The sequence below is a fragment of the Neomonachus schauinslandi genome, chromosome 7 (genome assembly GCF_002201575.2).
Source record: "Neomonachus schauinslandi chromosome 7, ASM220157v2, whole genome shotgun sequence".
Taxonomy (NCBI): Eukaryota; Metazoa; Chordata; class Mammalia; order Carnivora; family Phocidae; genus Neomonachus; species Neomonachus schauinslandi.
This window is the reverse complement of record NC_058409.1, coordinates 51,043,518-51,070,697: the sequence shown is the minus strand read 5'-3', so window position 1 is coordinate 51,070,697 and position 27,180 is coordinate 51,043,518. Positions and strand designations below refer to the sequence as shown.

At 42.7% G+C, this 27,180-nt stretch overlaps 1 protein-coding gene across 1 annotated transcript in view; it reads right to left on the bottom strand.

Moving 5' to 3' along the window:
• The window catches only part of MAP1B (microtubule associated protein 1B), an 89,689-nt gene extending 63,550 nt beyond the window's left edge, over positions 1-26,139 (bottom strand). Inside the window, exons 1-2 of the mRNA XM_021702073.2 lie at positions 25,956-26,139; positions 18,034-18,135 (exon numbers count right to left, since the gene is read on the bottom strand). Of these exons, the coding sequence (XP_021557748.1) occupies positions 18,034-18,135; positions 25,956-26,139 (286 nt within the window). The remainder of the gene's footprint in view (positions 1-18,033; positions 18,136-25,955) is intronic.
• Between the last annotated feature and the right edge of the window lie 1,041 nt (positions 26,140-27,180).

Here is a 27,180-nt window from a genome sequence, read left to right as displayed (position 1 = left end):
GCCTGCACACCCTCTCTACCCAGCCATGGCCAGTCTTTGCTTTCCTTTTTCAGGGACCTTTCTTCAGCAGAGCCCGGCCCATTAAGGGCTTTGAGAAGAATGATATTCTGCTTTTGTAAGAAAAGCCGCAGATTTCCCAGGCATGCTTTGTGTCCCCGGCTCTTTCACTAATTGACAGAGTGGCCCTACAGAGCACATTTCCATTTATGTAGTCAGTACATGTCTGCTTACACATTCTCAAGTTTTTCCTGTTCTTTTTTTCTCCTTAAAAATTTCTCCTATGAAGTAAGACAACAGTTCCAGTTGACAAAATGAGGTAAAACCAAATTCTTCTCGATGAAAATGAAAATGTCAGTAAGACTTCTCTCTCTTCATGCTAATCCTCTGCTTGACATGCACGCAATGACATCATCCCACAGAAGCCGAAGACAAATGCAATGTCTGCTGTAATCACAGGCTTAATATGCAGGATAAGGGAGGTGGCTGTGGGGTCCGGGCAAGCCCTCCCCGCTGGGCCCTCTCTGGGACACAATGGGACCTCGAATGCAGTGGTGGAGTCTTGCTGAGACAATACAACAGAATCAGGAATCAAAGGACTACCTTGGCCATGGATTCAGCCCTGATTTTCTGATGCAAACTTTGTATCTCCAAGTGGCCATTCAAATAAAATTGCATTTTTCCGCATTCAACCAAGTCAAACTGTAGTATCACAAAAGACAATGTGTAAACACATGAAACCTCCACTCACAAACATGCAGAAACTAAAGGAAAAAACAAAGCTGTAATTCATAAGGTTTTCATATGGTGACAAGAATCAACGTGGCACTTCTTTTAGTGGAAGCTAGAGGTTGCAGGAAGGGATTTTCGACAATGCCATAAAGAAGAGAGGGATTTATATAAACTTGAAATATCAAAAGTCCTTATTAGATGAAGAGAAATGGAAATATTTGGCTCTAGGGAACTTCAAGTACAGAGAACTGATAATGTCATAAAGAAACCATAAGTCCGAACAAATTACAGTTGAATAATACTGTAGATTTTATAGAGTCGCAAATGTTACAGGTCATTTGAACATTACATCAAGATGAATCAGCTTTTCCTGCTGGGCTAACATTTCTTATTTATTTCCTTGAACAGCAGGTTAAAAGCATCAATCATTAACAAAGGTTTTCTCCTTTTTTTTTTTTAAAGCATTTTTATCTACAAATCTGTTTTTAAAAAGACAGCATATTTGCTAAAGTAAACTATTGGTTTATAGTACAGAATATCTACACATTATTTAGAGTAAATGTGGTATGGTGTTTACCATGAAACCAATCAAGTGTACCAGAGAATTTGTTTTGTAAAAATGATGTGTAATTCTCCGTTAAAATACGATTTTGAGGTGAATCAAGATGCCCAAATGGTACTACATTCTACAAGCGTTGCAGACTTTTACAAATGAAGATTATATCACTTAATTATTACTTTGGGTTAGAATTAGGAAGGCTGGTGGGTTACTACAATGGCAGAACAAAGAGCCGAATATATTCGTATTCAAATTTGTGAATTTGTGAAATATTCATGAAAATACACAAAACCAGAAAAACTGGCTATGGTGATTTAAACTGAGGGGATGGCCATATGCTGAAAGGTAGAGGGGTCTGGCGGGGGCAGGAAGAGCCAGACCAACACACTTTTGAATACTCTAGAGCATATGCTCCACCTCAGGAAAAGAGGACATACGTTAACAATAGCTAACGTTTACAGAGCCCTTAATATGTTCCAGCCACTCTTCCAATGTTTTCCATGATAGCACCGAATTTTCACAAATCGTCTATAACTGAGGCCCAGAGAACTTAAGCAGGAGGCAGAACCTGTATCTGAATTTGGGCACCCCAACTCCTGAGCCTCCACCCTTGGCCATTCTGCCAGACTCAAAGAAGCTTGGAAAGCTTCTGACTCTCTCTTCCGAGTCCCTTGCTGAAGGATAACTGATCCCTGATTCCCACCGCTCCCCACTTCTCCTCCGTCCCCTCACCTTCAGAACCCAGCAGAGACTGGTGCTACAGGAAAACTGCCACCCAGCATTACCACCTGAGCCAGATGGTTTCTCAGGAAACGCACTGGTAAGTAGAAGCAGAGAGGAAGAGCCCCCAGAGAGGAGTACATGCTGGTGTGCGGTCTTTCTCACATCTTATTTGTACCAAGAAGTACTGTAGGTCCCTCTAATTCTCTAGCAGAGGCAGAAGCTCTGACAGTGAGCCATCTCTTCCCAGGCCGGCAAATTAATGCGTGCTGGACCATGGACACGGGCTGGGGGATGCAGGTTCTAAGTGTGAAAGGATGAAAGTGCCGGACCCAAGTGGGCAGTGAGAACAGCTAAGGAGTCCTGACAAGCCTCTCTGTTAGCAAATGCTGAGTCTGGGCAGACCTCTCTTTGTATTAGAAGGAGAAAATAAATAGAAAAAAATGGGACCTCTGAAAAGATTCTGCAGCATGAGAAAAAACGAGCACTGTCTTGAGGCTTCATGGAAAACCTTATCTCTATCTCTAGGGAACAAAATGAAATTGTTCAAAAATGATACTTGGTATCTACAAAAGATGACACAGTCTCTATGAGAGGACAGAGAACAATAAAAATAGACTGAGCTGAATCCCAGGCAGAGATTTAAAAAGAAGCCCATGGAATCAAAAGAATCGCAGGAAAGACAAAATGCAATACCAGAATGGAAGTGGAGAGCAGAACACTGACGATATACAGGGCAAACGTGTGGCCAAAGATAGAAGAGAAAAATGATGAGACTGAGGATGAGCATAAAGACAAGTTCTATGATGAGAGTAATACATGTTTTCAAGGCTGAACTCAGAAGAACAGGAACAGAAACAAACAATGAAAAGGATAAATGGAAAAGAAGTTTGCTACTCGAAAAAGGCTGAAGTCTGCAGACTGAAACAGTTCAGACCATTTTGGAAAAAAAGTAATGAGAAATACTTGTAACTCAGCATTTCTTTACAACATATTTTAATTTCAGATAGAGTCAGGAGGGTAGCCAAGGTTTGGGAGGAGCCACGGACTGATAAAGTGAATCTGCCTGTGACTGAATTTTTAACACCTCCATAATAAACCCTATGTAAAACAAGAAAGTCTCTTCTATATTGGACTTAATGGTGAAGGCGGGTTTTATTTTTTCCAGTAAGGGGCACTGGCTTCAGACAATAGCTGGGCTATTTGCTTCGGTCATATCCTACAAGTTACAGGAGAAATATTTTTATATACAAAAGTCGAGCTGTTAGATATACCGTCAAGTAGGACCAAGAGATACCAATCGCTACGGAAGAAAAGTAGATGCTTAAACCAGAAGGTAAATGACAAATGATCAGAGATGCGATGTGAGAAGCTGCTTATAAATGGTCTGAATAAAGGAAACATCAGTACAAGATGGCTGGCTACAGAGCCTTGACAGTCACCAAGTATCCCTGAAGTAGGCACACGGAAGATGCTGGGAAGAAGGTATGGAACCTCTAAGAATCACGTACCTAAGGTACGCTCCAGAGGGACTCGGGAACCATAATTAGGTCACAACACAAACCTTCGAATTCTGATCCAGTAATTTTGGTTGCCTTGCTTCTCTATCATCAGGATTTTTGAGGGGTAGCATATTTGTAATTAGTCTCATGCTTTCAAGAGGCCAGTGAATATTCAGGTAGTCCTCTTTTACTTTCATTCTCCCTTCAGAGCCAAGCGGTGGAATCTTTACAAGAATGTTCATATCTTCAGAGAAATCTTTTTAAATCACATCTATGTAATTGTTCCTGTTTCCTAAGAAATACACTAACGTAACCTCACATTGATCTCTGTGAAATTCAAGAAATATCGGTACACTCTAGAACCCATAACACTAGGCAGAATTGCTAATATTGCATTAAAAGGGAAACATAAATATGGTGTACAATGTCTTACATATAAAATAAAAAGCATTCATCACAAATCTCAACTCTAAAGTTCTCTCACTTTTCCCTTACTAGATCAGTTTCCTCTTTTACATCTTTATATAGCACTGTATCCTCTTCCCTGGTACTTAACACAGATTGTGATACATATCTGTATGACTATTTGATTAATGTCTACCTCCTTACCTTGACTGTGAGCTCCGTGGGAGACCAAGTAGAAACTGTGGATATATTTAGTTTGCTTATTTGACGCCGTACCAGATCGATCCCATGAAACAAGGAATATATATTTGTAGAAAGAATAGACTGAGTGTACATGTTTTCACTCACTGTTCAGCCAAGCTAGTTACTGTATCTTAAGAATTCCAAAGAACTTTATACAAATAACACATCCTGGCTTTACACATTAGCTATGCTTATCAACTTGACATACAAGCCATTCTTTAAGTACTTGAATAGCTTTTTTCATGATAGGTTAATATTCTATCACAGAAAATTAAATATAAAAGAAACAGAGATAATAAAACTTAAATTCATAAATGCTAAGTAATTTGTCCAGAGGAGCCTAAATCTACTTAGCAGCAGAAGTGGGATTAGAACTTAAATTTTCTACCCCCACCCCAACCTTCCAAAGGTTCTGTCCATTGTTTCTCAAGACACTGGCTCTTAACCAGAGCTTCTAGGTTGCCAAGACTTTGAAAGTAATTGATAGTTTGTAAATAAATATTTTGCAACACCTCAATGTTTAAAGGAAATCCATAATAAAGAAATTGTTTGCAATATAAATAATCAGTGCAAATTTTCAGACTTCTTATGTGGTTTATTTTTCAAACCAAGGAGCTAATTATAGTTTCTCAAACCCATAACACCTCACCATTCATTGTCATATGAGTTCCAAGCCAGTACTATATGCCAGGCACTATTTTAAGGCTCTTTACCAAGGGGCATTAGCCTAAGGCCTCCTTAGTTCTATGGTTAAGAGATAGTTGCATTCCTCGTATCATTCAATTGCAATTGGGAAAAGGTCATTTCTGGAAAGTACAGTCCTGAAAGATTAAAATATCTAGCCCTATGGTTATCTGATTCAAGCTCTTTGGTCTCAATGTTTCCCATTCTCAGACCTATTCAAAGTAAGTTTTTGTTTGGTTGTTTTTTCTTTTCCTTCCTTTTAAGCTGTAACTTGGGAGGGGGGTAGGCAGATAACTAATGTCATATTTTTGATGAGTCTGCTTACCAAGCATAGAAAATCCATTTGCTGGCTAAAAGATTCCAGCAACAGAAATTTCTATCTGATGATGGAATCATATTTCTAAATAACCTCAGAGTGAGTCGATTTGCCAAATTATTTCCCGCATATTTATATGCTGGAATGTTATTCCAAAGGCTCCAAAGAGTCTCTGTTCTATGTATAAAATAATAAAACAAAAATGAGGCACAGAATAATAATATGTGTAATAGATAATGCAATGCTCCTTTTAAAAAGCAGACAACTATCTCCCTAGATGTTTTATAATAACCCAAACCACCATTATTTGTAGCAAAGGCGGCTGTAATTAGAGAGCGCAGAGCGAAAACTAGGGAAAAGGGGAAGAAGAGAAGAGAAACAGGAGGGAAATAGGTGACATGAAGTGGGGGAAAAGGCATGAGTGATCCAGATGAGAAAGCAATGGAAGGACAGGAGGTGAACCCACATGAAATATCCCTTTCTCATCAACAGATATTGACTTGGATGATCTAAGCCTTCTTTAAAAGGAAATGATGTTTTTGAAATGATATAAAAGCAAAAGCATTCACACACACATACACACATGTAATTACATATGTGCATGCAAATGTCCACATAATTTTAGCCATACAACCTATTCCTAAGATCTACAGCTATTCTGGACAATCTGAAAGCACAGGCAATAAGCCTTTAAAAATTATCTCACTTCTTGGGCGCCTGGGTGGCTCAGTTGGTTAAGCGACTGCCTTCGGCTCAGGTCATGATCCTGGAGTCCCGGGATCGAGTTCCGCATCGGGCTCCCTGCTCAGCAGGGAGTCTGCTTCTCCCTCTGACCCTCCTCCCTCTCATGCTCTCTGTCTCTCATTCTCTCTCTCTCAAATAAATAAATAAAATCTTTAAAAAAAATAAAAATAAAAATTATCTCACTTCTCATTTTTGTCACCACTTGGTTGGGTTTTTGTGTTTATTAGCTCATCAGGAGGGAGATGGTGCAATGGAGAAGACAATTATCTCTTTAAAAAAGTAAGTTCTCACGTACAAGAGATTTAGGAAGTAGGAAGGAGAAATGGTTGGGACTTAGGAGTGGGGTGCACCAGTTGTACGTAAAACAGGACAATGTAAATGCAGCAGGCTAATGCATACATTGCAAACTGAGATTTTTCTTAAAGCTACCTAGAAAATTGCCGTGGTCTGTTTCTCTACAGAGACAGTTCTGGGTCCTTTTTATGATATCTAGAACCAGTGACTCTTTTTCTAAAGCAGTATAACAGCCAGGGATATCTGTTGTTTTCTATAGAAATAAAATCATACCTATACAGATGTGACCATCTGGCCAACTCAATATAAACGGTTTGTTCATTAATGTTTCAGTAATAAGAACTCGCTTCTTGGGCGCCTGGGTGGCTCAGATGGTTAAGCGTCTGCCTTCGGCTCAGGTCATGATCCCAGGGTCCTGGGATCGAGTCCCGCATCGGGCTCCCTGCTCCTTGGGAGCCTGCTTCTCCCTCTGCCTCTCTCCATCTCTGTCTCTTAGGAATAAATAAATAAAATCTTTAAAAAAAAAAAAAAAGAACTCGCTTCTGAACAGCAAACCCCCACATGGACAGTGTAGTTACCACTAGTATTCAAATGAGAACCTGAGGCACAGAGGACTTTCTTCCTGAATTATCCAAGAAAGGTTCAGTTAGATTATTCTACGGTTGGGTTCCATGGAGGGGGCAAAGTGTATTCTTTTGTGGGAGTGAGTCTCTCTTGGCTGTGCTTCAATACAATGCCAATATCACTCTGAAAAACAAACTGAGGGTTCTAGAGGGGAGGGGGGTGAAGGGATGGGTTAGCCTGGTGATGGGTATTAAAGAGGGCACGTATTGAATGGAGCACTGGGTGTTATACGCAAACAATGAATCATGGAACAGTACATCAAAAACTAATGATGTAATGTATGGTGATTAACAGAAAATAACAAAAAAAATTTTAAAAATACAATGCCAATATCTGCCCAATGAGTGCAATGACTTTTTTTAAAAGCTACCTTTGAAAATACCACTCTATTTTAGAGGAAAAATGAATAACAGATTTCTAGGGGATGTTTTCTAGTTTAAGTACATCCTGGGCTCTCATATAAATTTGGTTTAGAAATTCTAAGTACATTCTAGATAAATTTGAGGTGTTCATATAACAGAAAGGACTGTATTACTGGATTCTGGATTCCAAAACTTAAAAAGATAATAATCACCCAAGGAATTATTGGCAACCCTCTACTAACAAGAATATTTGATGAACAAAACCACCATTCTTCTCATCCATAAAGATAATATCATGAATGTTGTTGTATATATTTTATTTCATTTAGGTTTTAGAACACTCTATAAGGTTTGCTGTAAAAATATTAGTAGGTTCTAGTGAGTGAATTAAACTTTCTTTGCAAACATGACCATATTAGAAATAAGACAAATTGAAAATGTTACCTTAAAGGTATTAGATACCAACAGTCAATCATATGATGAATTACCATAAAAATCACTTTTCCTTCTGTATAATCATGGCTTTCTGATAATGATTACCTGCATGCAAGTTGTACACTGTCAGTAATGATTTGGTTTGAGCTTTGCTTCCCAAGGGCATTCCCATCTACATGCAGTGACTTGTTAGATCACATTGTGCTAATTGGTGGTTCACATGACAAGATATGCATAGCTGATCATGCTTATTAAAATGCAGGCCATTCTCAATTGTCCGTAACAAATGACATCCCTGGCACTTTTAACACACTCAACCGACAGATGAACTCAGAAGGTTCAATCTTTAGCGTCCTTCCAAAGATCTGTGAGTAAGTAGCTAATCTAAGGCTTAATACAGTACCAAACACCAATGTGGAAATTCTAATTTTAATGGAAAAAAATGTAGCTATTTCCTGTTTGGCATTATGTAGATAAAAACTCATGAATTTGACTTTTGAAATACTTTCCATGCAGGTGTTTGGCATTGTGCAAACATGATTAAGTTTTGTCTTGTTTGGTTTGTCTGCAAGGTAAAGACAGATGGGAAAAGCCAAGGGCCAAGAATTCCCCCTGGGAAATCAGCCTAAGTGTCACAACGCTGTGCATCTCCCCCTAAAACTAATCCTAGCAGATGGGACAGACAGATTTTCTAAACTAAATTCTTTCATTGATATTTTAAAAACTGGATTAAAAACCATTTTAAGCTACACAGGGAATAGGACAAATTCCCCTCTACATGTCAGTGACGAGACAATTTAGTAAAAATTCAAGGAAAAATGGAATATAAAAAACGGGAAGGGAAACACGGAATATAAAAAACTGGAAGGGACTCAGAGATCGCTTAGTCCATCCTCTCCCAAACTGTGTTCTATAGAAATCTAGATCCCTGGGAAAGAGTGATGGTCAAGGTGACTAGTCAAATATGTTAAGGAAACGTATGGTTATACAAAATTAAACAAGCTTATTTACATGCAGTTACATACTTTATGGCTGCTCAAAAATAAGATCTCGTGTGCCACGGTTCCCAGACTTACTTCACCGTGGACTTCTCCACTGACCATCTATTGTTTTATAGAATGATCAGCTGGCAGAACAAAATTCCAGATACCCTCATCTAGTCTAATCCCTCTATGTTGCGAAAGAGGAAAGGCCTCCCAGCAACTTTTCAGGGGGCTACATGGGCAACAACAGTCTCAGGTGCCCCAGAGCCGCAGCATGAGGTCAGGCTCCGAGAATTCTCCGGACAGGGGAGAGACCTGGGAAGCAGCTCACAACAGACATTCCCTCACTGCTTCTCTGGATATAGGAACAACTGAACCAGGTGCTTTCCATCTCCAAAGTGCTCATTTTAGCCTCGGGGCACTGAACCACTTACTGCAGATTTATTTTCATAAAATCTTTCCCTTTCACGATCTCTCCCAAGTGTCTTCAGAGTCTACCAATGGACAATTTTTCAGCACCCAAAGATGAAATCAAGTCTGTACACTGAGTTCAGCAGCTTTGTTCTCACATGCTTTCAGAGGGGGTGAATCCTTAAAAGGGCAATGCAGTCTTTTCATAATTAAATTAAAGGGCTTAACTGAACATGTAGCTCCATACTAGGTAATCATTAATTCAGTGTGGATCCAAAATTCCTTGGTCACAAAGAGAAACCAGCGCCTCAGATCTGTTGTATTTATGCCTCAATTTGTACAGGTTAGTACAATTCTGGTGCATATTTTTATGCATGTGTACTTTCTAAAATAGCCTGAACAAACAGAATTTACAGAAGGATCCTCCCGCAAAATTCCCATTTGACACACACTATACACTCACTTCTGTTAGTTATCTTGTTTCCACATCCGATTGTAAATAACTCTCAGGCCAGGATTACTTACACATCTTCTTACGGCCTGCAGAGCCAGGAAATAAAACAGTGTCTTGCTGCAGGAACTAGTTACGTAAACGTGTAATGATAGACTGGCTCATAATAGGGCACCTTCTAAAAAGATGTATCATATACTGGGAAAAGATCATCTTCTTTCCAATGGATCAGTATATGATAAGGAATCCCTCCCCACCTCCTTCCCTTCCCACACCCTTCTCGTGCTTGGTCACAAACATTAAAAAGGGAGGAGTTCCAGCAAGCAGTTTTCAAGTTTCCCTGGTCTTTTATAGACGTCAAACCCCAGGAGAGTTTAGAAGGCAAAACACAATGCTCAAAATGGCTGAGGAGCTCTGCACCAAGAGCATGTTGTTGGCCTGGATTACAGAATTCATTCCATCTTCAGCTTTATTGCTCTCAAGTTAACTTCCCCAAATGTGACATTTCCATTGACTGCCATTTCAGGAACCAAAAAGCAACATCTGTATGGAGCAGTGTGCTTGGGGCAGAGTACACTAGAAGAGTGGGGTCCCTCTGGGGAGCAGCAGTTCCTTCCCCAGACTATCCCTGTGAGATGCAAACAAAGAATCCATGAATTGGGTCCAAAATGCTCAATTGTGGCTCATCTACTGACAGCCTCCAATGCCAACCTGATTAAGAAAGGCGTGGTAAAGGGCAGGTTCGGAGAACTTGCCAAACAGAGGCAGTCTTTGGGTAGTTCATAGTTTATCTGAGCCCTCAAGGAAATTAACCCCACAGAGCAATTCTTAGAGGCAACCTCAGTGGGAGTCTTTAAAATGAGGTGTGGTACAACTGCAGAGAGGAGACACATCCAATAAAACGCGGCCTGCCCTAGGCTTGTAGTGTTTATTTTTAATTAGGTAATTTTATGTTTAAATCATGTGTAGCCTCTTGGTGCATTTTCCGTCAGCCGACCTCTCGGCAGCGCTCACTGTAGGCAGGTCTTTAACATAGGTTGGAATACTTTATAAAAAGAACATTATTTTTGTCTTGTGTTTATGTTAATTTCTGCAGTGCCTATGGGCCATTTATAATTGTGCTTCCCCAGGGGCGCTTCTCACTTTCTCACATTTCTCTAGGACCAAGGAAATCTGACTTCACATGCAATAGAAATTACCCTGAGACCAGAGAGAGAAAACAAAAGGCGTAAGCCCGGGAGGATGATGTTTGAGCATACTTGATGGTTGCCTAGGTGGCGTTTAATTAGCCCTGGGTTGTGGCTGGGGGTGGCAGTGCTGGTACCTGGGTAACCTTTGTCATTATGACTAATTCTGCCGCTGAACAATCAAAATGCAATGCTTCTTATGATCTCCATTCTTACCCCTTGTCTTCTATAAGGATTTGAGTAAATCTGCTTCTTTCTCCCTCCCTCCCTCCCTCCCTCCCTCTCTCTCTGTCTCACCCACACACTTTGTAAATTAAGAAAATACTCTTTGTTAGTGTTTTTTAAAGCTGTGAATGATATATTTTCCCAAGTAAACCGTCAACAGCGGGATACCTCATTCTTCCATACATCCGTGAACAATTCCTTGCCTAATAATAAGCACTAAAAAATACTACTTGCCATTTATTTAAAACAATCTATTAGTTTATACTTTATTACTCATCTTTCACCCTTATTTCCAGCATGCAAGGCAAGAAAAAGCAAAGGGACTTGCTGGAGTTGCTTGATGGTTTGCTGATGTTGCTGCTTTAAAAAAAAAAAAATAGAAAAACAAACAAAACAACAACAATAAATCTCTACCAGCAAAAAACCATGGGCTGTCTTTGCTCTCTGGAAATGAAGACAAAAGCGCTAACATTCAGCATGAGAGGCTGTCCCTGGTTGGCAATGTTAACAGCTGTTCTGAAATCCACTTAGTTGGATTTAATGGCGGGGTTATTGACATTCCCCCAAATGGCTACTGGGCCCGGGGAGCCACTTTTCTGCCACCTTCCTGCCTGAGCATATCTGTGCTGAGTGGTTTCACAGTGCCCATTAGGAATGGCTTCAGAACCATTACAGCCAGCAGAGTAAAACATTCTTTTTACTCAAGGAAAAAAAAGTGAGATGAATAGGTATTTCCAGGGTGGTCTGAATGAGCCATCATTAACAACCCTGAGGAATGAAGGCACATGAACATGGCAATGAAACACCATGTTATTCCTCTCCGCTGGCCACACCTACACCAGAAAAAAAAAAAAAAATCACACTAGTGTGTGAGCAAAATATAAACCTTGCAGGAGTTACGCCTTGTGTTGCATGCACTACAAAATTCTGGTTCTTCACCACAGAAAGCTTGGCCCTTTCACTGTTTCAATTAAATGCAGGTGGGGGTGACCAGGCCATTCCAAGCTCCATGTTCAGGCTGCAACGTGTGAATGGGAGCAGTGGAGCGGGAGGGGCTGCCAATTCTCCACCAGCCAACCACAACCGGGTGGGAAGGCCGAGGGCAGGGGGCAAGTGGGAGAAAGGCCAGTGGTTTGCATAAAAATGGGAGTTCCCTTCCCAGGCACACACATTGACCTCAATGGATGTTAAACAGAGGTCTGGTTGCTTCCACAGAGTAAGGCTCTGTGTTTGTGGTTTTCTTCTCCTACCAGGGTTCCTCCCATAACCTTGGATGATGGTGCAAGGAGAAAAGATGAGCCCTGTGGGCATGTGGGCGAGCGTCTGTACATATGCATGTGCAACGTGGGAGAGGAGACAGAGACAGAGACAGAGAGAAAAGGAAGATGAAGTATTTGCCTTCCGTCTGAAATCACAGGTTCCCTGAGGGTTAAGTCAACCTCCTGCACACAACTAAACGTGTATTTGTGTGCTTTGTTGTTTAAGGATTGGGAATGGGGCTGAAAACACATTCATTACGCACTGTCATAGAGCAGTCGACGCATTCTAGGCACATACAATTAAGCTATAATTCTGTACTACAGACTAAACATACAAGTCTAGACTGACAGAGAAGGCAACTAAAAATATTCTTAGACCTCTTCTAAGAGCACTTCAGCATTTCTTATCATTCTACTGGCAAATATTGTAAAACCTTGCCTCATTAATGTCAAAGGGAGCAGAGGATTCACATGACTTAAATTCAAAAGGCTTGATTTTAATTCTCCGTCAAAAACCAATCTAGAGGCCAGATATTTTTAGCAGTCGTGCCACACAAATCCAAGGATCCTCAGCCATGGTTTGTGTATCTTCCAGAGAAAAGGCATGGGTTCTTAAGCAGAATCACCCATAGACACATTAGAAAACCAATCACATTGCACGAAGATCTTCATGAGTGTGGTAATTCCTAAATTACAAAATTATTGACAAAATGTAAATATGCCAAGTCTTACTACTGATTCCATTGACTAAGAAAATAAACCACCAGAAATCTCGGCTTCTTAAAATTGGCAAGCTCTATGGCCACTTGTTGATTGGAGAGAGAACCAAGTACTTGAATGGAGGGGCAGAAGTTACCCAGGGGTGGATTACCCCAGCGAGAAAGCACGCTAGCACTCTCACTGACATCAGCATCTTGGCATGGGCACCAACAGGACCATTTTACAAACGGTCTCCAACGCTGCCTGCTGCCCGAAGGTTCTGTTATGCCAGCACCTTAGCACATTGCCTCCTTTTTGCTCTCATGCTCAAAGGACCTTCCTAAACTCAGTCACACAGTGTTGCTGCCCCCTACCCATAACCGGCAGCTATGTGTCTTCTGATAATACTGGGGCAATTGTTTCTCTGAAAAACATCTTTGATACAAATTTTAATATTATTACAAAAAGGAAGCCAGCCAATATCTAAAGCCAGTATTTCCCCCAGATAATAATAATCAGCAAATACCCAACTCAAATACATTTCCAACAGAAGAGACACTTTGAACACTAACTTACATTTACTGTTTTACCACGTGACAAAACACTATTTGAAGATCTTTACATGCATTCACTCATTTGACCCTCACAAAAGTTCTATGAGGTAGAAGTGACTGTCTCTATTTTACAGACACTAAAACTGAGGCATAGAATGATTAAGTAACTTGCCCAACATCCTATAGCCAATAAATGTCAGCAAGGATCAAAACTCAGGTAGGTTAGCTCCAGAATACCCACTCTTAATCATTATGCTATGTTGGTGGGGAGGATCTGGGTTATCAAATTTTGAAAATTACTTTAATAGGCAGATAGAAGTGGCAAATGATGGGAAAAAGAAAACTGAAATTAATTTTCACTCTGCCACCCCTTGCTCTGAGATTGATTTGCACTTGTTTGCTGTTTTGAAATGATGCCTAACACAGATAATCATGGGGTGCTTCTTGGAACCCCTAGGAGATATCCTCCTCTATTGTTATAATAATAGATTTAAAGTTACATTAGGGAGAAAAAGCAAGTAAGAATAGAGAATGAAATAAGTGCTATACAGCACGGTAAGCCTAGCTCTACTCTTGTGATGAGACTTACAAAAATGATTCTCAGCCAACATGATTAAGGTACAAAACACATGCTATAATATATAAAGACTTTTGATAGTACTGGAATTGATAAATATAAGGAAACGAGATGATGGCTTTATTTTGAAAAGACTCAATTATTGGACTTTCCTTGAGTAAAAGACTGGAGAGGATTCATGATGGAGTACCCAACCTCTTCTCTCAAGATAACTAGTCTTGGGTGCCTGGGTGGCTCAGATGGTTAAGTGTCTGCCTTCGGCTCAGGTCATGATCCCAGGGTCCTGGGATCGAGTCCCGCATCGGGCTCTCTGCTCCTTGGGAGCCTGCTTCTCCCTCTGCCTCTCTCTCTCTCTCTGTGTCTCTCATGAATAAATAAATAAAATCTTTAAAAAAAAAAAAAAGATAACTAGTCTTGCCGGACCCCAACTTAGATGTGGCCAAGAATGGTTTTACAACAGGGCAAAACAGCAGACCAGCCCTGGGCACAAAGCAGATGTTTGCTGAGTGATCTTTAGGCAAGTCAATGCTGCAACAGGTTCCAGAGAGTAAAAGATGGCCTGGACGACTGATCGTTCCAAAACTTATAGCATGCCAGAGTTGGGGAGGCTTAGTGATCCCAGGACTCAGTTCTGAGGAACTCAGGGAACCACCACCTCACCATTCATCCAATCCGACCCCCACCTTGTACAGAGAAAGCACTCCTGTTCCAGCTTCCTGCTCAAAGGATATTTTTGTTCAAGATGACTAAATCTTCCAGAGTGGGCTTGAATGAGACCTGCAATCCTGAAGAAATAGCCAACTGAATCTCACAATCATATTTAAAAATTAATACAAGAGGTAAACTAGTATCAGACATACAGGAGCTGGAGCCACCCGCATGACCTGTCAGCTGCTTTGGAGGCTGCCACCAGTGTTTGATAAGTGATCTCCAGTGCTTAAAAACAACAACAAAGGAGTAATAACATGAACGAAAAACAGATGAGAGAGCAACCCTAGGGGCACCTAGGTGGCTCAGTCGTTAAGCGTCTGCCTTCGGCTCAGGGCATGATCCCAGGGGCCTGGGATGGAGCCCCGCATTGGGCTCCCTGCTCAGCGGGGAGCCTGCTTCTCCCTCTCCCTCTGCCTGCCGCTCCCCCTTCTTGTTCTCTCTCTCTGTGTCAAATAAATGTGTAAAATCTTAAAAAAAACAGCAACCCTAGCTCCTAATCTCTTTGCGTCAGGGAAGACAATGAATATTTGACTGTAAATCTGCTAGCCTAAAAAACCCAACGATACACAAACTGTTCGGACTGGATGCAGGAGTTTATGCTAGTCCACATGTGACGCTGGATGCCCCCTCTCTCCCAAGAAACACAGTGACCATGTGGGTTTTGCTCATCACTGTGTGTTCACCCACCCTCACCCCTTAGTGCCTGGCACAGTATAGGAGCTATTTAATTATTTCCTAACTGACTGGCTGAGTGGCTTTATGTGTTTAAGGAATCCATCTCTCACCTTGCTCCTTGCCTCTAGGTTAACTTAGAATCTTGAAACTCTCAATGTAGAGGTTCAACTGGCTCCACTTTGGGGGCCTAAGGTACAGACACTAGTTCCTACAGAATTTCAGGGGCTGGGGGAGAGACCATTAGACTTGGACCCACTTAAAAACAGACTTCAAATTTCCCCTAAAACCTAGGCCTGTTTGTTCAGGAAAAGCTAAAGGTTTCTTTGGGTCTAATCCCGTGAACAGCCCGCAATGTCCACTTACCCCTGTTCTGCATCCATGTCCTCTAACATGACATCTCTTCTCTCCAAAACACACTTACTCACCTGAAACTGAATCTGACCTGTGCTTCCCTCATCTACTGTAGTCTTGGTTAAAAACCTTCATGCCACTCTGAGCGCTCCCCACACAGGGGCTATACTCCCATGGCTCGGTTCTAGATGTTCAGTCCTCAGCGGGGAGGCCCGGCCCTGCACAGTGAGCGCTTAGGCTTAAAAGAGAAGGTCCTAACACCCACCCTGCCCGGAGTCAGCAAGAATGGGAGGGCTGCTGCATGTCCAGAGGCCCATCTCTAGACACAGTGGGTAGCACAGCGCTGATACACAGCTAGGTAGGTAACAGGAAAGAGCAGCAAAAGGAGGGAAAACAAGGCACCCTGGGCTAAAGTAGTGGTTGGGAGGACCTGACCTTCCGAGTCCACAAGAGTAATTTTAGGTCTTTGGTCCAGAAATGGTAAATTCTTCAGCAGTTCTTGCAAGCCTTTCATTTTGCAATACACAGCTGTCATTCAGCCAAGTCAATCCAAGGATGAATGAACACAATAGGAATCACATGATTTGTTTACCAAAAAAAGGTAGCTTTACAAACATTCTTAGTAAGAAAGCCAGAACAATCCACAGAGAAATGATAAAAACTTGCTTTTCCATTTTGAAACATACTTGTTGGAAAAGGGTACTTCTCTTATTTTTATTTTTGTGAGATTTTTTTTTTTAAGATCTTATTTATTTGACAGAGAGAGACACAGCGAGAGAGGGAACACAAGCAGGGGGAGCGGGAGAGGGAGAAGCAGGCTTCCCCCTGAGCAGGGAGCCTGATGCGGGGCTCGATCCCAGGACCCTGGGATCATGACCTGAGCCGAAGGCAGACCACCCAGGTGCCCCTATTTTTGTGAGATGTTTTTAAAAGTTATGGAGACGTGCAAGACATAAAAACACAACACAATAACGCAAGAAACAACCATATACTGTACCTTTACTTCATCAAGTCCTGTGCTGTCTGATAGTCTCTGGATCATTCTTTTATTTTTTTCCCCCCTCGAAAGCAAAGTTACTTAAAAGCTGATTTTTCACGTGGCTTTGCTTTGTTTCACGTTAACTTTTAACGAACCAGTTTCTGCTACATTTTCTTAGCACATTTACTCAATTCCATGCTTAAAAGCAACAATTCATTCAGACAACTGAAATGTATGGGATTTCATTCTAATATCAAACTCAAAGAGAAGAACTAGGATAGTCCCACGGGCAGATTGCTGCAGCCAAGTGTGATTCATGAAGCCATGACATTCAATAAGTGGTTTCAAAGCTCAGTATGTATAAGGCTAATGGAATATGATGTAATCAATCAAAAACAGGCAGAACCCCATCCTGATTTTATACCAATGCCAATAAAATTAGCAATCATACAACAGAATCATGTAGACAGAAAAGAGTTTTCTCTATTTTACATAAAAATTTAAGTGAGATCCAAGAAATAAAATGCAATACAGTTGTCTATGATAGATCAGTGGCAGAGTTTTTGAGAAACACAGGTTGGGAGTCTTTATGGGCCAGCACCTCTGCTCATAATCCTCAAAGGTGACCAAGAGGGAGAACTGTGGATCACTGCTCACAAGAGGAAGATAAGGTGGGCCAGTCACAGTACATCCCCAGGCCTAGAGGCAGAGGTCAGAGTATATCCCTACTGAGGCAGCTGGCTACTGGTAGCATTTCCACATGTAACCTAATTTTTGTATCCTTACCTTTACTCTGCAGTATTCTTTTTCATCTCTGAAAAAAAGGCTATTTTAATAGCAGTTTGGAATTTCAGACTCTTTTACCCACACCAAGAAAAGTGGGTGACAATGCAATGATGAAATGATGAGCTATATTTCATTTTGAAATGGAGATGTTTCCTCTTTCTAGGGAGGGAATGAGGTTGTGGCATTCTGGGGGTGGAGGGCATCTAATTTATATTCATAGCTTTATTTGAATAAAATTAATATTTAAATAGTCTGCAATCCCTTGAAGTCAGACAGTACAGTGAAATAGAAAAAAAATAAAATAAAATAAAAAAATATATATATACTCCAGAACTTTAAAACTTTTCACTAAGAATCCACAAAATAGATAACCCACACAGTGATAACTTAGAACTGACTTTCTTAAAAGGTTGCTTCTGGCTAACCTAGTTAATAATAACAAATACAAAGAAACCTTTAGCAGTAAGAGGAAAGTCTTTTTGATGCCCTGGGCAAAGCTTTCCGGCCATTGGCCTGTTCCCCGGTCCATTCAAAGTCTAGGCTGACTAACACTGAACCACAGCCTCACCTGGGACTTCAGGAGAGAATCTTGCAGAGTGTCGAGACACAAAAAGTTTCAGTTCTTGGTCCAGGTTGCATTCAATCAGGTTGGTGTCCCATGATCGGATTCCTAAGGAGGGAAAGGAAGAGAATTGAGAGAGTTCCAGTTAGTCATTTCAGAGTGGTTTGGAAAACATCATTGTGACATTTCTCAGGCTTTATGGGAAGATGTGGAAACTTCTTTTCTGAAGAGCTTGGTGGCTAGCAGTGGATGCCCACAAAATGGGAAGGCTGGGGAGGTCTCCCTACCAGGCCACAAAAGAGGGATAATTAGCAGTGTGGACTGAACTTCTGCCCCTCATAAAATGTAAATGCAGCTTTTCTGGGAGAGTAAAGAAAACAGTTATTAGGAAAATGACAGGCTTTACTCTAGGGAGGGAGTAGAAAGGACAGGAAGATGGTTAAGTTCTATAGCAGTGAGGAGGCCACCAGATCATCTCTAGGCTTCACAGGGTCCACTTGTAGGTGGCAAGGAAATGGAGAGTGAGGGTGGGGGGGCTGGCATTCAAATCCAGGCTTTTGTTTTCAAAATGGTAGTGTTTGCAGTGTGCATATGCATTTTGTGCGCACATATGGTTTTTCTTTACCCATCCCGTTTTTGACCTGGGTTTCTCAACTCCCAGATATCAATCCAAAATGTGTGCGACCTGTGATAAGAAGACTGGATCTCAATCTTAAAGACTTGCCCTCTCTGTCCTCCCCTGCATTTATTTTACCTGACTAGCTTGGCAGGTAGTTCTTTCATTCACAATTGTTGGTTGTACTCAATTTTCTTATCCAGAGGCAAAAAATGTGGCAACATTTTATACTTTAAAAAAAATTCTACAGAGCCAGGGGCCATGAACTGTCTCTTCCCACACACATTCAGGCTTCCTTCCATTCACTAGGCTGGGGTCTAAGGAACTCAGATACCCTACCTCCCTCATCTCCTCCTCCCCCTGTCCTTCTAAAGGAGATGGCCAGAGGGACCCCAGAGGACATGGAAGAAGGGAGAACTGGGGAGCAAGCCAGGGAAAACTGGGAAACCACAAAACTCTGGAACGTGTTTTTTTAATGCATTTTTTATGTATTATGTAGTATTTTTTAATATATTTTTTATGTATTTTTATACTTTCCCAAATAGGTAGCTCATGATAGAGCCATTAGGCAGTATCCACGATTGTACCCTTGCATGGAGCATCCTCAATTGCAACAACAGCCATTTATTGCATACCTACTAAGAGCAGGGGCTTGAACCTCCAGGTAAAATACAGCAGACAAACTATCTCTAAATAAACACCGGGTCATTTAATCATTTTTCCTGGTCATTAGTCATTCAAACAGACTTGGGAGTATAAATGGCAGTGCATTATTTAAACACACCCATAAATCCTTAATGCCTGTCTGTATTTACCCCCATTTATATCTTGTTCAGTCTTCTTATCTTGCAAAGAAACAAGATATGCGTGTGTGTATGCTTTTACATGTGTGTGTATATATATGTATATGTGTGTCTTGTATATGTATAAAATGTATTACACAAAGATTCTGGAAACTCAGTTGACTGCACATCTAGACTATCTTCAGACTATACACCAAACACCTTTCGACTGTGAGGAATATTTTCAAATAGATGCATGTCCACCAAATAGAGGCAAGAATTGATCATGCAATCCATGGGAAGAATTCAGGTCTGGAAGAGTTAACATTTCTAAAGAGACACTAAATTATAAAAGAGAATTTTATGGGTCTCCCTGGAAACATCAACAGCCTCAGCTTGCATTTGTGCTAATGGAGTATTTAAATTTTAACAAGAAAGGCATGTTGAGATTTTGCAGATCTTTTTAGTGCAGAAATGATAAATGGGTTCTTTTTGTTTCAAAGGAAGCTTGACAGGTTGAGAGGTCTGAATTCATTAGAATATTTTACTTCAACATATACACTATATACTGGGCTAGTGTGAAAAACCATCAAGCTCCTGTCTGAGCTGCTTAATTGGTAATTGTTAACTGGATTCTCTGTGCGCTAGGTCTGAGCTCCACTTTATCTCCTGGCTTGTCAAGTTGGGTCACTAAGTTAATAATGAGATATATGTATTTAAATTAAATTCATACGCTTTTTCTGCCTTTGTTCTACGTTATGTCCAAATTGTTCCATCATTTGAACGACTTCATCTAGGGTTATATGTAGACTTGCTCTTATATTATTGTTTGCCATTTTCCCCTCAACTTCAATTAACTTGTCATGACACATTCAATTAAATGTTTGCTTTATATTTCATAAACTCCTGGCTGTATGATTTGTAATTTAGCAAGGGAAAAAGCACAAAACAGAAAAACCATCTAGAAATTAATTTTTAAATTACACTAGTAAAAGGCCGATAAAAATAATATTTCTCAGATTTTTTACTGCCAATGAAACTAAAAATTTAGGGTTCTCTTTTCAAAGGAGCAATTTCCAGCCAAATTATGTCTTAACAATGCATAATTCACTACTACCACTTATAAAATAAAGGTTACAAAGGATTTACTGGCTATTTTAGTTGGAAAGGAAAATTTTGGAATGAGGCCACTTTCTATACCAATTTTAGAAATAATATACTTTGTACCTTCTACTGGATGATACTAGTAAAGAGAAATACTATTTCTCAATGAAGTCTCCTATTTCATTTAGTAGGTTTATATATCTTCCCTCTGTGCCTAACAGGAAGCCAACAGTAGGCCCTCTAAAGCTTATAGGACAGAAAAATATCTTTGGCTCTTGCCACACTCTCTTTCCTGAGCCTCTGCTTCTCCAGCACTCTATGAAGACTGTGCCCCTTACTGGCTTACCTACGTCGGGGCAGAATAGAACAACTCCACCAACTGAAGGCCAACCTCCATTTATTAAATTTCTAGGCCCAGAGGACACCTGTCACCCCTGGAAATTGACTTATGGCTAGGCATCCTGAGAATTCTCCCACCTAATCTGGGGCTGGTGCCCAGTGGTAGAACCACCACTGTCCAAAGGCCAGTCCTCCAGCCAAGGGGACTGAGGGTAACAAAGATCTTTTTATCTCAGTTCTCTGAATCCAGGGGAAAGCAAGGCACAAAAGGGAGGCTAAAGTGCACCTAAAGTTTACAGATGGAAAAGGGAGAAATGAAAAGGTTGTGTGTGGGGGGAGGGGGTGTGTTCATTACAGGACAAGTCAGGGTGAACAATGAGGAGCCACTTTCCCTTACTTTATACAGGTTATATCTTGCCAAGCCTACCAATCATGCAAGACATTTTGCACGGTTATTTAATAAAACTGACAATTTTTAAAAAGCACCTCCCATTTAAAGACTAAAATCTATATTCCTAAAAAAGACAATAAATTGGGAAAACCAGCAAAATGATCATTCATTACATGTTGAAATGGCACATGGGTTCTACCTGACAGTTATTTGGGCCTTTGAAAGTTGACTTTTTTTTTTTTTTCCCATGAACTTTTAAAAAAATCCCTCTGATCCATAGGCTTTGGGATATTTTTTGCTAGTACCTAAATGGTTAACCTATAAACTGTAAGATTTGATCTGTGAAACTATGCTAAAAAAGTGATCAGGAGACAGATTAGAATCATAAACTAAAGAAACAGAATTAAAACAAAAAAAGAGCTAAATTCAAGGTTTACTTGTCAAAGAAGTTTTCCTATTGTTTCCCTTGACTAAACTTTCAACTGGTTTTTTTTCTTTTTCTTAAGCCAACAACTTGATGTTCATAACATACATGCAATGCAGGCAATACCTTACATAGAGTTCATCATTTCAAAGCATTGATGATAAGTAATTTAGGTCTTTTGATAGCTTCCCACATTGGAAACAAACAAAAGAAGTGATTTATAATTATTATTGGTCTAAAAGTTAGAACTTATTTAAAAAGTAAGACTTTAGAGAAGATTAAGAATGAATCATCAATTTAATGACCTTACATTTGGGGACTGGCTTGGATTTCAGCATGGATCACAGAACCCTTACCAGATAATACCAATTAAGCAGTACAAGCAGAAATCCATCTGCCTTTTGACTTTGAAAAGTATAAAGATGAACATAATATATATAACACTCTCTAACACTTCTTCTAACCTTCACCATGTGTTGGTGTTTTTCCTGTTAAAATAAAAACTAAACCCCAGATCTTTCCTGGGTTCTTAATTCTCTTGACCATCTTGAACTGAAGACAATCAATAAAGTAACATCAGAAGGTTACAATGTAATCAGCTAAACTTACATTTCAAAATCCAGGGCAGTAGATGTTACACACACCTATCTTTTTATAAACAAATCTTGTTGATTCCCAATGTTAACCAGAGAAAAGTTACACTCTTTACCAGCAACTGAAAATGTCAAACTGACACTTACTATTCTTTATATGTCTTAATTCCTATAAAGCAATAAAATAAAGCAATGAAAACTTTCATAAGGCTCTAGAATTCAGTCTGCAAGCCATGGATATATGTAGTCAACGTCCTCAAATAAACTGGAGGAGTGGGGGCTCTGCTAAAAATGGGGATGTCTATTAAGTCTAAGTTGGGGGCTAATTAGGAAGAGGGCAAAAGAGGTGCCAGGGAGTGGCATTTGGTGGTAACAACAGTGGTTTGGCATAAAGTGCTGCATAACTCACAAAATAAAGCTAGACCAGTCCAAGGGAAGACTATTGTTTCAAATTTGAGAAGATATGAGCAAACCTTACTTACATTGCACATTTTGAATAATACAGTTCAGAAAATGAAGAACCATCTCTCTTCCGTGGTTTCAAAAAGCTTTACGAAGCATCCACATCGGGATGTTTCAGGCCTGTTGATTTATTGCATTACCACCATCTTCCTACAGGTTTATTTTCTAGGCTTCCCAAAGAACCCTCAGTAATCAGATGGCAAAATTCCAAGTCACCAGGGTCTCCAAACCCACAGAACAGCAGTTAAGATGGGAGGGGAAACAGGAAGCAAGCCTAACAAATGATGCACTGCATTCCCAGCCTGCAGCACTCAGTGGGAGCCGAATCCCCCGGAGCATCTCCATCTCGCTCCACACAACGGGCCCACGACACGGCCCGCAGGCCCCAGCAACAATAGCAGTGGTTTCAGAGTGACCTCTGGAGGACGCCCAGCTGGGACCTGCAGGCTGAGGCCGCGGCGAGCGTGTCAGGCACAGGGAAACAGAGCCAGCCTGCCCTGTTGCTAAGTCATCTCAGACTCTGAAGAGCTAGGGGAGCAATTTCGCTTAGTACTGGAAGGCCCAGTAGCTTGAGCTGCATCTGAGACCCTGGGACCCAGGAGAGCAATCTCCAGAGGAAAAGCAGCATCTGTTACTGGGCGTGAGGAAATGGCTCTGCTCACTCACTTGACTGATTGTTAATGGCCTCAATGCAGCAATTTTGGAGTTTTGTGCAAAAACCTGACCAAATTAGAGAATTAAAAATCAGGAAGGCACCGTGATTGGAAAGGGAACATGAGGGGGCTTCCGGGATCCCAGCAATGCCTGTTTCTTGATCTAGGTAACACAGGTGTGTTCATTCTGTGAAAATTCACTGAGCTCCTCCTTTGTGATTTGTGCCTTTTCCTCTCTATATATTACTCCAATAAATTTCAAAAAATTAACGTCAGAAAGACAAATCTGAACTTTATTCCTGCACGCTAATAGTGTGAAAAGGTGTAAAGACAGGGCACTTCATAGCACTACCTGGATGCATCTGTTTTTTTCCTCAGACAGAAGCGGACTGAATAAACCCCCTGAGGAATGGGGTACTGTAAAGGATGATCAACACAGTAACAAAGCAGGAAGATAATTAGGGTAGGAAGGTGAGTGCTGAGCCACCTCCCTGCACAGGGCGCTGCCCACAAGTGGGTGGCTATACAAAGGCAAGCTCTGAAAACTGCCCTGTTTGATGTTCCTCTGATGTTTGTCTGCTCTGCACTAACATCGTGACAGAGCCAGAAAACCCATACTGGTGCAGCGCGGGCACTTCTGTCACTGAGGAGTGACGTGACCTTGAGCGGGTCCCCTACCCTTCCGGCTTCTCTGGGCCCCCATCTCTAAAATGGGCACCACATCGTGTGGTTCTGAAAATCTTATAAATAGCAAAGCACCTCCCAATGTATTATTATTCCCCGGCAACGGTGCTGACAATAATTGTTTTTAATCCGAAATCATTGATTCATATAGCAGCCACACCCAAAGTCAGTATGGATGAAATTTTCCAAGGAGAAAATGTGCAAACTAAGAAGGGACCACATTAAAGGCCTATAGTTTGAAAATGAAGGGTTTTTGAGATGCTCAAATAAGGCATTTCGCTATTGAAATCTTATTCTTGAATTTTTTTCGAATAAAATTACACGACCCCTTTTTCCTTTTTTTTTTTTTTTAAGCTGAAAGGGAAAATCAGTGCTTTAAAGTTAAACAAAAGAACCAGGTCTGCAACTCCAGTCCCCACCCTGCAGCCTTTTGTTCTGGGGACAAGCGGCCGTTTCCAAATGCAGAGTCGGAAAACAAGCTTTAATTTTTTTTTATCGAAAATAAGGTTTTCCTTTCATCTTTTATGGGGGTGGGGGTTGCGGGAGCGGGGAACGAGGGCTGCGTGAACGCCCTTTGTCCGCCTCGGGCTGCCGTAGAGACCGCAGTGCGGACTGCACCACGCCCACCAGCCGGTGTCTCCAGGCAGAAACGTTTCAGCACCACCCCAAGAGAATAGAGCGCGGGCTGGGGCTGTGGAGGGACCTGGCGACCTCTGTCAGGGGCGAGGGGAGGTCTGGAAGGCCAGGGGTGAAGGCAAAGGCAGAGACCAGAGCTGCCCACTCGGGGGGCTACGAGGGCAACAAAGCCGGGCCGAGGGAGAAGTGGGGGTACGCAGCACCAAGCCCGAGGCCCCCGCGGAGCGCACGCCCGGCCGACCGCGCCCGATGGGGGCGCCGCAGTGCGGGGGGCAGGTGTGGCGAGCGGAGTGGGGCACTGCGGCAGCCCGGGTGGGGCTGGGGGGCGGGTCGGCCCGCGCGCCTGAGGCTGCGCCTGCCGGGCCCTCACGGCCCCGCCCAGGGTCCTGGGCGAACCGCTATTCGGCCTCTGCAGAGCGCGCTCCTAGTGCGCGCACCGGGCGAGGCGCTGGCCCTACCCGCCGAACCCCCCCCCCGCCCTCTTCCCCCTAAGCCATCACTACCGAGGCTGAGACTTTTGAAAGAAGCCCCACCCCGCAACTTGGGGTCCCATTGTCCTTTCTGAAAGCTGCAACCAGGGTCCCAGGGGCGGTAGCGAGGCGGGCGCCGTCTGGGAACCAAGCGCAGGCGGTTCTCCATCCCTGCGTCCCGGGTGGAGGGGGGGGAGGGGGGAGCGGGCGTGGCCCCTGGACTAGCCTAGTCATTGCCAGGAAAGAACAAATCGGGAGGTTTTAAGCCAGAAAAGGCATTTCTCGGGCGCTGAGGTAACTGCGGTGAGGATGATTCCCACGCGGGCACTGGCACATGGTCTGCCGGCGAGGGGGAGAGGGGAGTCCCAGTATTTTGCGGGGGACAGGAGAGGACTAAAAGCTGTGTTGGCATCAAGCCCTCCCTCCGCCCCTTTTGCTCTCTGCGGTTTGGGCTTTATCGCGGCTTCTCTGCTTCTCCGACACCTGCATTTCATTTAGCGGGGGAGGCGGTGGCCAGCTCGGATCTGCAGACCCAGCCTGATGACAGAGCCCTCAAGGTTAGGAGAGACTCTCCCGCTGGGTCTCAAATCTAATTAAACTCGCATTATTCTACGTAATTAGCCCAAAAAAAGAATCCGGACTGAGTGTGGGGGGTGGCGGGGAGAGGTGCGGGTGCGGGGCGCTCCTGAGAAGGAGGGTGGCCGTCGCGCCCTGGGTGGGGTCGCGTTTGCCCGTCTCCTCGAGCGCGTCCCCTGGGGACTGAGGGCCTCTTACCGAGTTCGATGTTGCCGATGGCGCGCCGTAGGTGCTCCTCGGTCACGATTTCGCCGACGACCACCAGCAGGTAGAACTTGCTGTCGAGGAAGCGATGCGACAGGCTAGGCGAGGTGGACGCCGCCGGGTTGGCGATGCTGCCGGACGGCTCCGGCTCGGCGGCTTCCACCACCACGGTCGCCATCCTGCCGGCCCGCTATGCCTCGGCGAAGTGTCCGGGTCCCGCCGCTCGTCTTCTCTGCGGCAGGAGAAAGGATTATCTCCGAAGGTGCTGTCTCGGCTCCGCCCCCTGCGTCCCCCCTCCTCCTGGCGCTGTGCGCCGCCTCCCCCTCCGCCCTCTCCTAGAGCGCGCGGCGGAGAGGAGCGGGGAGTGAGAGAGGGCGGGGAGGCGGCGCCGCTTTTATACGGAGACTAGGCTGGGAGCCGGGAGGAGGAGGAAGAGGAGGAGGAAAGGACCACCCGGCACATCCTCACGCGGTGGCTGCCTCCGCTCTTCCAGCCGTTGGCCCAGAGCTGATGTCATCTGCAGCAAATCATCTCGCCCGCGGCCCGGAAGCTGGAGGGAAGAGGTGTGCGGACAATGGTCAGGGCAGGGCCGGGAGTCAAGGGCCTGGGGGACCCTAAGGGCCCCCGCTGCAGCCGCAAAGGGGGAAAACACTACCCACCTACACCCCCCACACACCCACTGCCGGCTGCATACACTCACCCGGCTTGTGCAGCAGCATGGGATGGGTTTCCATTTTTACAGTGAGGATATTTACCTTGTACGAGGTGCACACGTCAGGCCTCTGCCTCGTGTCCCGCCTGTGATGAAACTAGATTCTCAGGTGCTGTGATAGATAGCACAGCGGGTGTAGTGCTGGCGGTACCCCGCCCAGGAAGATGGAACCTGTCTTTTCTTTGACCTTGTGGACTTAAGAAGACATATTTACCAGTATTTTCCACCTTCACTTAATACATCAAAAATGCAAAACCTAACCCTAATATTGTTCAGGCATTGGACCCTACTCTGCAAGTCCCAATGGTTAAAAAAAAAAAAAAAAAAAAAAATACTGGCTTTGTGGTGCTCATGGGAAATGAGAGGAATACAGATGCATTTTTCTAGATACAGATTTCTTTTCTTAATAATATGCTGAACAGATAGTATCAGGCATAACAAAGAATAAAGAGAAGATACTGTCTCTCTCCCAGGAGGATTACAGTGACTATAATGTACTTTTCAGTT